At 42.3% G+C, this 14,373-nt stretch overlaps 1 protein-coding gene across 1 annotated transcript in view; it reads left to right on the top strand.

Moving 5' to 3' along the window:
• The window catches only part of LOC115467300 (activating signal cointegrator 1 complex subunit 3-like), a 689,265-nt gene that overhangs the window by 368,773 nt on the left and 306,119 nt on the right, over positions 1-14,373 (top strand). Inside the window, 2 exon segments of the mRNA XM_030199160.1 lie at positions 1,878-2,054; positions 10,685-10,910. Of these exon segments, the coding sequence (XP_030055020.1) occupies positions 1,878-2,054; positions 10,685-10,910 (403 nt within the window).

The raw sequence follows: 14,373 nt of genomic DNA, 5'->3' as shown, positions 1-14,373 counted from the left end.
TTTTGGTGCACGTTGGGCGCGCTTAGACGCTTACGCGGCTTTAGTAAAAGGGTCCCTAAGAATCTGAGTAGTTTTTCCGGGAAATTCAATTCTAAGGGGTCATGGATTTGTTATACTGCCTTTCTGTGATGCAGCCAAACTGGTTTGCATATGTTATACGCAGGTGCTTTCTCTGTCCCTAGAGGGCAATCTTACGTTGTTGTAACTGGGGCAATGGAAGGTTAAGCCATTTGACCAGAGTCCCAAGAAGCTGCAGTGGGAATTGAACCCAGTTCTCAGGCCTCTGCACTATTAGGCTTCTCCTCAGCTCCTCTCTTGAAAACATTTCTGGTAAACCTTCCAGCCTTTTGACTGAGTGAAGGAAAAGATATTACCGCAAAAATAAATAAATAAAAAATGGACATTGTAGATCCATTCAGCATCTCTTGTATTGTTTAGGGTAGTATGGCAATTTTCATTTTTGGCAAGGGATGACAGATAATGCATTTACAATATGATTAAACCACTTGTGAGGTTTTGTGTCTTCACTCATGTAGATAAATGACATTTCCGATTGAAGGGATAATTTCTTCTCTAGAAAATGCCCCCTCCCCAATTAAACATCTGCCCTTCTTGAATACAATTATATTGAAAGATGCTGCCCTATCAAAGGATATGTAGATTTATGCTCTGTTTTTCAGTATGGGGTTCATCAGAGATCATTTAAAAAGCTATGCATTATTCAAGCTGGAACTATGAATATGTCTTTCATTATATTAAGACTTAATCTTATTAACAGCGAAAACTTTAATGCCATGAATCATAGTACTTCACAGTTCTGAGGTACGAATGTATTATTCCACAGACAAGCTATATAACTATAATGAATGCGTTCAATGTTAATTCAAGATTGTTTTAATCCAGATGGACAGAGGTTTTACTCTGGTCAAATAAAAAAAAAGTGAAATCTCATCAGTTGGAGGATGGTGGGGTCAGAAGGTACAATTTTTAGCATATCAAATTTTTCCATGTCAATGGTAACCTTAATGATGGTGATGAATAATAAAATGTGTCATTATTCAGGTAGTTTGAATTAGATTTGGAAGACGTGTTATATATTTTAAATTCAGGCAAAAGAAAACATTTTGAAATAAAGAGCAGTGTTTTCTTTAAAAAAAAAATTTGAGTGAATATTTTTAAAAGAAGGGAATTTTCTAGTAATGACAGTGGGAATGTTTCCTGAACTCTGTACATGCCAACGGTGGGCTGTTGTATCAGGAGTTTCCTATGAGGCCTTCTGTCCACCCTGGAGTAGGGGGTACCCAAGCACACAGTAATACTAGTTACTAGGATGTTATACAAAACAGTAAAGAACCGTGATGCACATGGTAAGACACTCTTGAGAAGCAAGATTAGAATGGCAACCTTTGCTGTTTCACATAAAGAGAGGGAATCTATCACAGTGGACAAAGATAAACAGCCTACCACTTCCCCAGAGGAATTGGAGAGTGACCTAAAAAGCAGTCCTCTGTAAGGGTGAAAGGCAGCCTGATCTTTGTCGGCTTTTACTTGATCTTCTCAAGGACAGAGGTTACATTTGATTGAGTGCGACAAATTGTAGGTGATGTTTTGGTTGTTTAGTCGTTGAAAGTGGAGGTTACAGAGTCAATTTCACTTCAAATGATCAGAGAGTTTGATCCCAAAAATAAATGGAGAGGTATTTTTTCCCAACCCAGTTACACCCTGCATTCTGTCTGTAACCCTTCTTCCCATCTCATAAAATGCCAATATATCATTGGTCCCTGTTCTGTCCATTGCCGGGAAACAAGAATGTGACCCTCTACACCCCAAGTCTTGCTCTCTTAGCTCTTACTAAACTAGATCTTTTGGGGTTTTAGGTCAGAGAAGAAGAGATAGATGAGCTGGAACACTTGATAAACAATTATTGTGAGCTTTCCGTTGCCGGTGGTGTGGAGAACAGTTATGGGAAGATAAATATCCTGCTCCAAACCTACATCGGCCGAGGAGAAATGGACAGTTTCTCTCTTGTGTCAGACTCCGCCTACGTTGCACAGGTAAGATAACATTAACCTGTGAACTCTTCTCACTCTGTGTAGCACAACAAAATTCTTTGTGATGTAATGTAGTAGCACTAGATCGCTGTTGTACCATGTTTAATATTGTTTGTTTTTCAATATTCAGGCTATATTATTTTCATTCTAATTCTGTGTGTGTGGGGAGGGTTGCAGTATATGGTGTTAGTAATAATGTCAAAAGCCAAAGTTAAGTAAAAAATGTAAAGAACAGAACTATGTAAATTGCTGAAAAGATTTCTTTTTCTTACTTGAACTATTTCAATGAAAATGAGTCTTAACATTTCTTGAGAAAAGATGGTACTCTTAGATCAGATTGATGACTGTATCAGTCACTATTCACCTTTTAACATAAGAACATACTGGGTCAGACCAATGGTCCATCTAGCCCTGTTTACAAACAGTGGCCAAGCCAGATCACAAGTACATACATAAGCTGTATATTGCATAAATATCTAAGGGGAGGAAGTTATCAAGGTGCAGTGAAAGGCGATCTTTTACTGTTTCTTGATTCATCAGGTTGCTGAATCCTGCGGTAGAAGAATAATTCTGCTTGCGAGCCATCTCATGAGTAGGGATATTCTAGCGGCCTGGAAACATTGGGCCACAAAGCCACAGCCCGATGCTCTGGGTCTGACATAGCAGCCCCACCCCCAAAGGTTACAATCTCCCCCTGACTCAAACCCTGCCCACCCCACCTCCCCCAAAGGCCCAAGCCCACAAACTCCCCCCACACCCAAAGGGCCCTAGACCCCTAAAAGACCTTAACACATACGTCATTGGTGGTCCAGGGAGTCATCGGGCAGGAACGATGCCTAGTTGCTTCTTTCCTGTCTGGCACTGTCTTCAGAATGATTTCTAGGCCCTACTGTGACTTGTGGTATATGGTATATCACCGCAAGTCACGTTATGCTAGTTACATAGTAATGAAATGTAAAAAATACATTTGCATGTTTTGCATCTCATTACTCTGTAACCCGTGGCGACTTAAATATCACAGTGGTAAATTTGGCCAAGCTTCATTAGGGCCCTTTAAGTCACATTAAGAGGAAATTAACGCAACTTAAATCCCTAACACACTTTGCTAACTTCCTCTCTTGGTCCCATTGTTACAAAGCCGAGATATACACATCTAAACCTAACAAAACATGCATATGGCAAGAAGGCATGGTCTGGACGTATTTCCAGCAGTGCTAGAAACAATAAATGTGTATTCCACATTTCAGAAAGAGGAATTTGTGTTGTCTAAAAAGATCAGTCTTGGAATTTAGAAGTGCTACATGAGATGTTTGGTTTCAGAAAGGTTCTTATTTTGTGTGGTGATGCACTGGAGCAATTAAAGAAGGTCCTCCCCTCCCCCCTTAATCCTTCAGTAGTTTCTGTCCCCATGAATGTGAAATTGGACTCTGTGGCAGCTTTGGTACAATAAGGGGCCCTTTAACTAAAGTGTGAACTAACAGACTACTGCAAAAGACCATAAAATGTTTTGCAGTACCTTGCCTGTTTTTCATGCAATAGCCTGCATGTTACCTATTTTTAAAAAATATTTTTCATGAGGGGGCATGTCATGGGTGGAGAGTTGGCATTCCCACATTATCCAGCTAGACATTAGGATTAGCAGGAGCTAACTGGATAATGCAAGAGCACTGCACCCCCTAAATAGGAGGCAGCAAAAATGCTGCATTAAATGTGAGCTTAGCATGCAAGAAAGTCCTGTGTTAGAATGTGGTAGGCCCAGATTTTATCGCACTGTAGTAAAAAGGTCCCTAAAAGTTTGTTTCAAAAATGGCTAACATAAACATTTCTGTTCCACCAGAACTCTGTATGTTGGTATTTCAGAACATGAACCTTTATGTACCTCTTTTGGCCCTGTGATTATTTTAGACATTTATGGTTCTAAAATGCATGTAACCAGTGCATAAATGTCCATTTCACCATGCACCTTAGAACCGGCTGTACATGGGCAGATCCTATTCTGAAATACAAGTGGAACTTGATATGTCCCAACCTGGACATCTCAATTCTCATTTCTGCATCTTTTCTAAAATGCCACTCATTGTCTTCTAAAAAATTGGTGGTATTAAACTGTTAGCAAAAGAGGTCAAATGAACTTCAGGTGAACAGTTGATTGAGTGCTCCCAACCACAAAGTACCGTGAAATCAGAAAAGAAATGGTAAGAGTCACTAGAAAACTGTCAGGCAACAGACAAGCACAATCATTAATGTAGAAAGTGACCCAAAACTGTGATTAATGCCATGAAAGAAAGAGAAAAATGTGTAGAAATATCAAAACCCATGCAAGTGTAGTGAAGTTTGATCTTAAATTTAGTTACACACCTGTTCCAAATCAGAATACAAGGTGAGCTACAATCAGGTATACATAAATGGGATAAGCAGGATTTGAACCCCAGCTTCCAGTGGGATAAGCAGGATTTGAACCCCTGTTTCCAGGGTTTTCAGCCTTCTGCTATGACCAGAGGCCACAGCGCCTCTCTTGAGTTATATTTTTGAAAAGCATGAGGATAGTGTTAGGTTTTTTGGTATATCGCCCTATAGAAATTATTATTAGTAGTAGTATATTTGCATTGTTTCAGAAATGATTATAATCATTTAAGCCATGCAGTTTTACTTTTTTTTTTTAATCATCTTTATTAATACCAAAGAACAGAAGCACACAATAACCAGCAAGACAATCAATAAACAATTTTGGTTATATAAACCAATAACATCCCTTCCCCCTCACACAATGCCCTTCCCTCTCCCAAACCCCACTCATTCTCCTACCCCCCCCCCCCCACTCCTCTGTTGAACCACCACCATTGACGCTGCAGACCTGTTGTGTTCTTATCCAAGTCTGACAGCTTTAGAAATAATACAGAAGCGAGTAAGTCCTAACAAATTATCAGCAATTAAGTGTCCAGCTGCCTATTCAATGTGGCATAGCAGTCCAAACTGGTTCCAAAATCTTTTGAAATGCTCTCCAATGTGCAGGATGGGACCATCCAGCTTTATGAGACTCCAGGACCATAGTAGCATAAACTAGGTTCTGCCGTTGTATAATAGGAGGAGCGGAGGGTTTTCTCAAATGAAGCAAGATTACACGCCTGGCCAACAAAGAAAGGTAATGAAGAAGACTATGTATCATCTTGTTAGGTTGGTTGGAAGAACTAGCCAAATATTTATTATTTTATTTATTTTTTTATTTATTAGGATTTATGTACCACCTTTTTGAAGGAATTCATTCAAGGAGGTGTACAGTAAGAATAAATCAAACATGAGCAATAGACAATTTCTGCAGTAAAAATATTCAAATAACAGTTCAAAGTATGGCATAATAGAACATTTTGATTGACAGTGTAGGGTATAATGTCAACAATGTTGAGTATTAAAGGCCTTACTGAAACCACATTGTTAAAACTCAAGCCACTGTTGATTGTTCATACAAAAGGATGTTCAGAGCCGTGTCCATTTTTTCTGTTTAATATATTTGTGAGAGACATCACTTGAAGGGTTAGAAGGAAAAGTTTGCCTTTTTGCGGATGACAGAAAGATAGCCAATAGAGTGGATATCCTGGAAGGAGTAGAAACCTTGAGAAGGGATCTCCAAACGTTAGAAGACTGTTGGAGGGTCTGGCAGTCTTTTAATGCCAAGATAGTGTAGAGTGATACTGGACAGGAGGGGAGAGATTGGTAAGCTCAGCTTAGGAGAGAGACCTCGGGTTGATGATCTCTGAAGAGCTCAAGGTGACGAAACAATGTGACAAGGCCGTGGACAGAAGGATGCTAGGCTGCATAGAGAGGGGTATAACCAGCAGAAGAAAGGAGGTGTTGATGCCCCACTTGGGAGTGTTGTGTTCAGTTTTGGAGGCCTTATCTTGCTAAGGATGTAAAAAGACTTGAAGCGGTTCAGAGAAAAATGTCATCAAATGAAAGAATCTGTGGAGCAAAAGAAAAGGTAGTATCCAAGATATGTGCAACCCTTTGAAGCACATCCTTCCAAAACTGTTGCATACTAGAACATGTCCAAAATATGTGACCCAAAGAAGCAGAAGAAGCTTCACATTTCAAATAAGTATCAGATGAAGGCAACCCCATCAAACACGCTCTCTTTGACAAAATGTAAGCTTGTATTGTTGTTCACAATATGACACATAAGTCAACTTAGAGGTTTACATATAAGGCCCCCAATACCTCCTCTATAACAGACATTTCCCAAATCATGGGACCAAGCATCTGCCCAATATTATTTATTGCATTTGTACCCCACATTATCCCACCTTTTTGCAGGCTCAAGGTAGCTTACAGGGTGTTAATTTGGTATGATCGTTACATAGTGTTAGATATAGTCGGTAATAAGTTGGAAGTAGAAGAGGAATTAATTAGAAGGTAATGGGTAAGGTCGTGTCGAAGTGTTTTAGAGCGTATGGGTGATGAACGGAGTAGTATGATTCAACAAGGATTGTTTTTGTAGGCTTTGTTGAAGAGAAATGTCTTCAAAGTTTTGCGAAAGTTGGTTAAGTTGTCCGTGGTTTTCAGGGTCTTGGGTAGTGCGTTCCATAGCTGTGTGCTTTTGTACGCAAAGGTAGTAGCGTATGCCTGTTTGTATTTGGTTCCTTTACAGCTGGGGAAGTTAAAGTTGAGGAACTTACGGGCTGATCTTCTGGCATTTCTGGGTGGTAAGTCTATTAGGTTCATCATGTAGATTGGGGCCTCTGCGTGAATGATTTTGTATACGGTCGTGCAGATCTTGAACTCAATTCGTTCCTTGAGCGGGAGCCAGTGTAGTTTCTCTCTTAGGTGTTTTGCACTTTCGTATTTGGGTTTTCCAAAAATAAGACGGGCTGCAGTGTTCTGGGCTGTTTGGAGTTGATAACTCTGCTGCACACATAGGAAGAAAAACCCCTCCACTTGCTTTGTTACATCAGCTGAGAAAAGCTCTCTGAAATAGGAGATTATGTAATGTTTAACTTGTAAGTAAGCTAGTTGATTAGAAGGAGAGATATGATAGCGTTCCGATTGGTAAAAGAATAAACCCAACCTTCATCATCAACACAATGTTTCACCAAATATGTTTTCCGGCCCACCTCTTAAATGTTGGGCTATACTGGGCCACCAGAAAATTGGCATTACCACACTAGGGTAGCAAAGCCATCACCTGGTGATTAAGGCATTTACTCTTACATAATCATCACCAGACTCTCCTCAATGGAGAAATCAAGCAACTGCTTTTTATATATTTAGGTAGTTTAGCTGCTGGAGCATGAGCATGCAGAATTTAAGTGGTAGTCAAAGACCTGTTCCTGAAGATTGGTGCATAAAATGCTGAATTTTTTAACCAATCTATAAGCAGTCTATGATGACAGGCCATACAATACTGATCTGAATCTGGCAATGCAAGGTCCCCACGGTGGGGTGCATAAGTAACCATTTTAAATTTAAAACATTGCTGGCCGCCACACCACAGAAAGTCCTGAAGTGCAAGGCGATCTCCCCTACAGAGAAGGAGTGCGGCTGTCTGAAACACATACAGCCATTTGGGTAAAATGACCATTCTAAAAAGTGCCAGACGACCCAGCATAAATAAGGGTAGGGTAGCCCAGTTATGAAACATGGTTTTAGTTAAAGCCAACAAAGGTTTAATATTAACCTCATAAAAGCAGGTCAAAGTAAGAAGCAACTGGATGCCCAACAATACAGTAAAATCTTCTGCCCAGTGTGCAATGGCAACCGAAAAAGCAAACAGGATGCTAGGAATTATTAGGACAGGGATGCGAAATAAGACCAAGAATATTATAGCGCCTCTGTATCTATCGCTCCATGGTACAACGTCACCTTGAGTATTGCATTCAATTCTGGTCATCCTATCTCAAAAAAGACACAGCAGAATTAGAAGAGGTTCAAAGAAGAGCGTCCAAAATGATTAAAGGGGATGGAACTCCTCCCATATGAGGGAAGGCTAAAGAGGTTAGGGCTCTTTAGCTTGCAGAAGAGACAGCTGAGGGGAGATATGATTGAGGTCTATAAAATCCTGAATGGTGTAGAACGAGACACTCAATGAAATTAGAAGGAATGTTTTTTCACTCAGTGAATAATTAAGCTCTGGAACTTGTTGCTAGAGGATGTGCGCTTTATAGTAAATGTTTTCATTTACACTAAACACGCGTTAGGGCATATATGGCTATTAAATTGAGGAGTTGTCCCATCACTAGAGCAGAGGAGGTATCTTCAACAGTATATACGATGACAACTTGGGTATAGTCCTTACTACTATAATTAGAGCAAACACCTGGGGCACTGCTTGGGTGGTAGTAGTCAGTCTGATAAGACTATGTGGGAGGTTGCAGGGGAAGGACTAACCCATTCCGGGGAAGGAGGGGGGGGTCATTTTCGTATTTTTCCAGAGGGCTGGGGAAAAGTAAAGGTTGGATTAACTTCTAAATTAGCATATAATTTGCATATAACATAACTAGGACTCCTACTTATTACACTCTCTAAGGAAAGGGAAACAAGACCCAGTGGTCCTGATGGTTCTTGGTGGGAGTACTAGAGCCTACTGGACTAAATTGAGACTAAAACTGGGTGATGTCTTGGAACTGGGAATTTCACCCTAACTGAAAAGGGGAACATCAAACAGTACCTGACGGCAGAGGGGCCACAATACTGTAGAGATGGCTCTCTCTCTTTTATGGAATTGAGTGGTGTTTCTGCAAATGGACTGCTGATTTGACCTATACCTGATAGGTGGTGGATGAACTGCTGATTCAGTCTACATCTTTAGGTAGGTGATGGAATGGAGGATACTCGGCCTAGGCGGGTTCATAATCCTACTCTTACCATGTGTCTTCTATTTTCCATGATATGTAATATTGCTATAATACCTTAGGTCCAGCACCCATTTTGAGTTTTATTATCATACTAGTAAAAAAGGCCCGTTTCTGACACAAATGAAACGGGCGCTAGCAAGGTTTTCCTCATTTAGCAGTTGCCTGTGAGGTGCGATGCCCCCCCTCTCCCAGCACCATCCCACCCACGGCAATGCATCCGGCCGCAGCCATCCGACCCACCATGCCCATCGCACCCACCTTCGCGTTGGTTTGGCGGCGGGGGACCCGGAACCCCGCCACCACAAGTCCTGTGTGCTGACTACGGCGTCATCGTCGGCGTTGGTAGCTGTGCAGGGCGGAGTTCTGTGCGTCTGATGTCATGCACGTGCAGGACGTCAGACGCACAGAAGCCCTGGCTCCACAGTATAGGAACGCCGAAGATGACGCTGTAGTGAGCAGACAGGGCTTGTGCTGGCGGGGTTTCGGGTCGCCCGCCAGCAAAGCAACGTGAAGGTGGGTGTCTCAGGAGGGGGTTGTTGCGGGGGGGGGGGGGTGCTGGAGGTCCTTGTGTTCAGCTGCAGCTTTAGGGGGGGGTCAATGAATCTGTGGGCGGGGCTTGTATTTTTTGAGGTTTGGTGCGCGGGGGGGGGGGGGGGTTGGATGTGGGAACAGTGGTCTCCGGAGTCATTTGCACTCTGGAGCTTTGGAGGTGCGTCCCCTTTCCGCGGGTGGGTTGGCAGGGGGAGGAGTAGGGAAACACGCTCCGCGTGTTTCCCTACTCCTCCTCCCCCTGCGTGGGTGCGAACCGTTTGTTTAGTTGTTTTTTTTTTCCTGCCCTCGACGTCATGACGTTTGACGCGAGGGCGGGGCACGGATCTGTGGGGTGGCTTCACCACCATGAATCCACGAACCGTTCTGGGAGACTGACTGACTTCAGTGACGTCAGTGTCCTCAGAACGTTGAGGTTGCTTTTTATTATAGTAGATGTTAAGATTTGTATTGCAAATTTATATTACACATTCATAATGAAGTTCAAAGATAATTCAAAGCAAGAATATAAAGTTCATGTTTATGCTACTGGCTTTCACTCTGCATACAATCAATATCAATGTTTGATTCTGAAAAGTTGTGCTATACTTTCTGGAAAGAACGTCATATTATTTCTTTTTTGAGTGAACAAAAGCTTCCCTAACTTGCATCTTCTACTATGTGATGCCTTGTTCTGCATGATGTTTCACTAGGAATTTCTTAGATTTCCCTTTAAGCCACAGCTATAAACTGCCTTCAGTACATTCTATTATGGCACTGGCACCCATGACAGCATTTGGTCTCCTTTTCCAATCCTAGACATATTTGAGGTCAGAATTCAAAAACTGGATATCTTTAACCAGATATTCAGAAAGAGATTTTATGTCTGCTTGTTTGAAAGTACCAAGTTAAAGCTAACCAAATACTTTCATCTAGTTAACGTTTGGATAGTTATTTGTTCAACCAGACTTAACTGGATCAAGTAACCAGGTAGAGTTCAATATCGGCACTGTTTGGTTAACTTTAAGCAGTGTTAAAATTTAACGGGTCATCATACCACAAAATATAAAAATGAGCTATTTATTGGGTTAACTCCCAAATTGAACAAGATAAGACTTTGAATAGGAACTCCAATTATTTTAAAATGTTCCAGACCCTTCTTCATAATACAGTAGTAATATCTATAAATGCAAGCAGTTGTATCAGTCTTTAATTTGCTTGTTTGTGTGGAGTTTTACCCTTTGTTCTTTCATTTTGTAGAATGCAGCTCGAATTGTTCGAGCCCTTTTTGAGGTTGCCCTCAGGAAGCGCTGGCCAACCATGACTTACCGACTACTGACGCTCAGCAAGATCATTGACAAGCGTTTGTGGGGCTGGGCTAGTCCTCTGAGGCAGTTTTCTGTGCTGCCACCTTCAGTGTTGACCAAATTGGAGGAAAGAAAATTGACTATTGATAAACTTAAAGACATGAGAAAAGATGAAATTGGTAAGAAAAAAGAAACAAATAATCAAAAGAAATCAAATTTGGATATGTTATTAGAATCACATGAAAACCGTAGTACCTAACTACTTTGCTGTCCGTTTCTAGTCTTTCTCCCAGTCCGCATCTGACCTGTCTTCATACTTTGAAAGGTGTAGGCATCCTCTTCCTCTAGACAAATTCAACATGGATCTTGCTCTCATCATAGGCAGCAGAGCCCAAAAGCCACAACTCACTCCCTAGCCAAAATACAGACTTGGGGTTTTGACTTGCCTGCAAGATAGCGGTTCTCAACCCAGTCATCAGGACACTGCTAGCTAGCCAGTCAGATTTTCAGGATACCCACAATGAAAATGCATGAGACAGATTTGAATATAATGGCAGTAGTTCTTGCAGATTTATCGTTTGCATATTCATCGTGGATATCCTGAAAACCTAATTAGTTGGCTGTGACCTGGGTTGAGAACCCCTGCTCCAAAAGAATATAGCCAAGGTTATTCTCTCCATACCAGACAACCTTCCAACCATTGGGTTCTCAAGTTTCATCAGCTAGGATGCAAACTTCACCTTTCAATGTCCTTCAAAAAGGTTGGCCTAGAGTATCTTAGTCAAACTCTTGCCAAAGAGTTCTCTTCCATCTTAGAGATACTGCAGTACAGCCTGTCCCACCAGTGAGAAGAAAACATGGATTTTACTCCAAGTATTTCCTGGTTACGAAGAAAACAGGAGGAGTCTGTGCCATCCTAAACATAAGGACCTAGAACAAGTTTCTGGACTGGAAATAATTCAAGATGGTTTTCCTAAGCACCTTGGTTCCATTCCTTCATAAAGTCTTTCAAAAGACACCTTGGTTCCTTTCCTCTTTTGAACCTAAAGCAAGCATACACCTACACAGATACATCCCTGCCACCTTCATATTTGTAATAGAATTCTGATGGTAGTGTTTTTCTATCTTGTCTTTCAGCCTTGGCCGCAGCCCCACCCAGTGGCTGCCCTACCATTAGGCCAACTGAGGCACTCTTCTGAGGGGGCATCACCCCCCTCCCCCTACCCTTCCTTCCCCAGCCCCCTTCCTCAAACTTACCTTTTCTTTTCTTGTTTTTTAAAAGGCGGTGGTGACAGCGGCAGCAGCGATTCCCAAAGGCTGCCCTGCCACCGGCCCCGTCTCTCTACTGCAGTCTGCCTCTCTGACATAACTTTCTGTTTCCTCGGAGACTGGGCTGCGGCAGTAGAGAGAAGGGGCCGGAACTGGCGGCAGGGCAGCCTGTGGGAATTGCTGCTGCCTCCTCCGCCTTTTGAAAAACAAGAAAAGGTAAATTTGGGGAAGAAGGTTGGGGAAGGAAGGAGGGAGATACCGCTTTTCTACAGTTTTTGCAACCACATCCAAAGTGATCTATCTGGGGCAACGGAGGGTTAAGTGACTTTACCCATTGTCACGAGGAGCTGCAGCGGGAATCGATCTCAGTTCCCCATGACCGAAGTCCGCTGCACTAACCGCTAGGCTACTCCTCCACTCCAAGATCATGTAAGATCATGGCGGGGGTGGTGGAGGAGGAGCAGGGGCAGTAGCTTATTCATTGCCTCAGGCGGCAGATTGTCTTGGGCCTCCCCTGGCCCCACCTGTATTCTCTAAATGTCTAGCTGTGGTAGCCACGCACTCATTCAGACTGGGAGTGCATTTGTTCTGTTTGGACAATTAGTTGGTCAAAAGAGACAAGCTTAGGAAGAAGGCCAACGATCCATGAGTAGGACCATATTGGCACTAGAGTCATGAGGGCTTGTCATAAACTTCCATATATACTCAAAAATAAGCCATGATTTGTGGGCCAAAAAATGGGGGGAGGTCTCGATTTATATTCATATCTCTCCTCTTTCCTCCCCCCCCCCCCCCCCCTTGCAGCGATGCCAAAAATTTGTTCTTCCACCCTGTGGTGACTATCATTTCTTTTTTCCACAACTCCCCACCCCCACTGCATTGACTGGAATTTCTTCCTGTACCCCCCCCCCCCCCCACCCCCAATATGCTTCATTTTTCTTCCTGTCTCCTTCTCCAGCATTGCTGCAGTTTGTGCCTGGGGCTGAGGTAGACAAAGAAAGCTGAGCATGCAACCTACTGTGTATTAGTAACTCCAGATTACCAGAAGTAACAGCACTGCCTTTAAAAAAAAAGGCATAACAGACCTCCCTGTCCCCAGTAAGGGACCATTTTGCATAGAACAGAATGCAGAATGGGACACTGAGATGATCTACCATGAGATCAGAGGCAAAATAAAGATATACTTTAAATTCTAAGCATTTTACCTAAAACTATAACAAATAGAAATTGAAGCTCAAAGTCTCTCACAGAAAGCAGGCAACGCAGTCGGCCCAGATGTGTTCTAAATGCTAATCAAATAGCTATTTAGTTTGAAATAACCAGTCAATCAGCGATCAAGGCCCCCAACTGAGCTGCATACAAAGTAGTCTGTTCTACCTAAAGATTTTTTTTTTTTAATAACAAGCCATCACCATTCACTTACAGAGGCTCACAGAGCAAAAATATACACTAATTTCTAAGTAACTTAGCTTTAAAGAAAACACAGCCGGAAACTGGAGCTCAATTTTCTCATATAAATTAGAAAAAGTGATTATTCTCCTATGATTTCTGAACTGTCTGTAAAAAAAAAGCTTTTATTTCTTCCCCCTTTCCTGTTATCTTATCTTACTTTTTCTTACAGATGTAGTTAACATTGTGGGCTACCATTAAGACATGTTATATTAGCAATAATAATGTGCTATTTTAGCACAGGTCCCATTTTATGCAGTGAGACCTAGTTACTAATAACCCAGGTTAACAGCAAATAACATGTCTTAAGGTTAGCCCACCTTAATGGCTTCACTCATAAATTAAGTACATTCTACATACCGTATATACTCAAATATAACCCCCCCCCCCTAAAAAAAAAGCATCAAATATTTAATGTTGGTTTATATTTGAAACCTCCTTCCCTCCCTCCCCCCCCCCCCCATGATATATAACATTCCTACTGTTCCCTCCCTCCTGTTCCTCCTCCACTGCCATCAGGCCCCCCTGAACTGGCAGAGTTCTCACTGACTCTCTTCCTCCCTCCCTACCACTGGCTTGCAACTAGTTCCTCCTTCCCCCGCCTCCTGGACGAATTCTTCCAGACCTACCGATAGGCTCCCCCAGGCCTATCTATGCTGTCCATGGTAAAAATGGCTGCTTTGACTTCCAGCGGCAGTCTCACAAGATTGCTGCTGGATGTCATGGCAGCCATTTTTACCACAGAGACTGCGTGGGCAGGAGAGAATGGTGATCGCTTCTGCCTCAATGCATTACTATCATGCATACCACCAGAAAGGTATGATAGGCCTGGGGGGGGGGGGGGGGGTCATCCGAGAGGAAGAGAGAGAGCTGTGCCTGTTCGGAGTAGGGGTGACGAAGGGAGTCAGTACTCTCCTGGTTCAA

The sequence above is a fragment of the Microcaecilia unicolor genome, chromosome 3, assembly GCF_901765095.1.
Source record: "Microcaecilia unicolor chromosome 3, aMicUni1.1, whole genome shotgun sequence".
Lineage (NCBI taxonomy): Eukaryota > Metazoa > Chordata > Amphibia > Gymnophiona > Siphonopidae > Microcaecilia > Microcaecilia unicolor.
The sequence above is the reverse complement of the archived record's forward strand: the minus strand, read 5'-3'. Positions and strand labels throughout refer to the sequence as shown.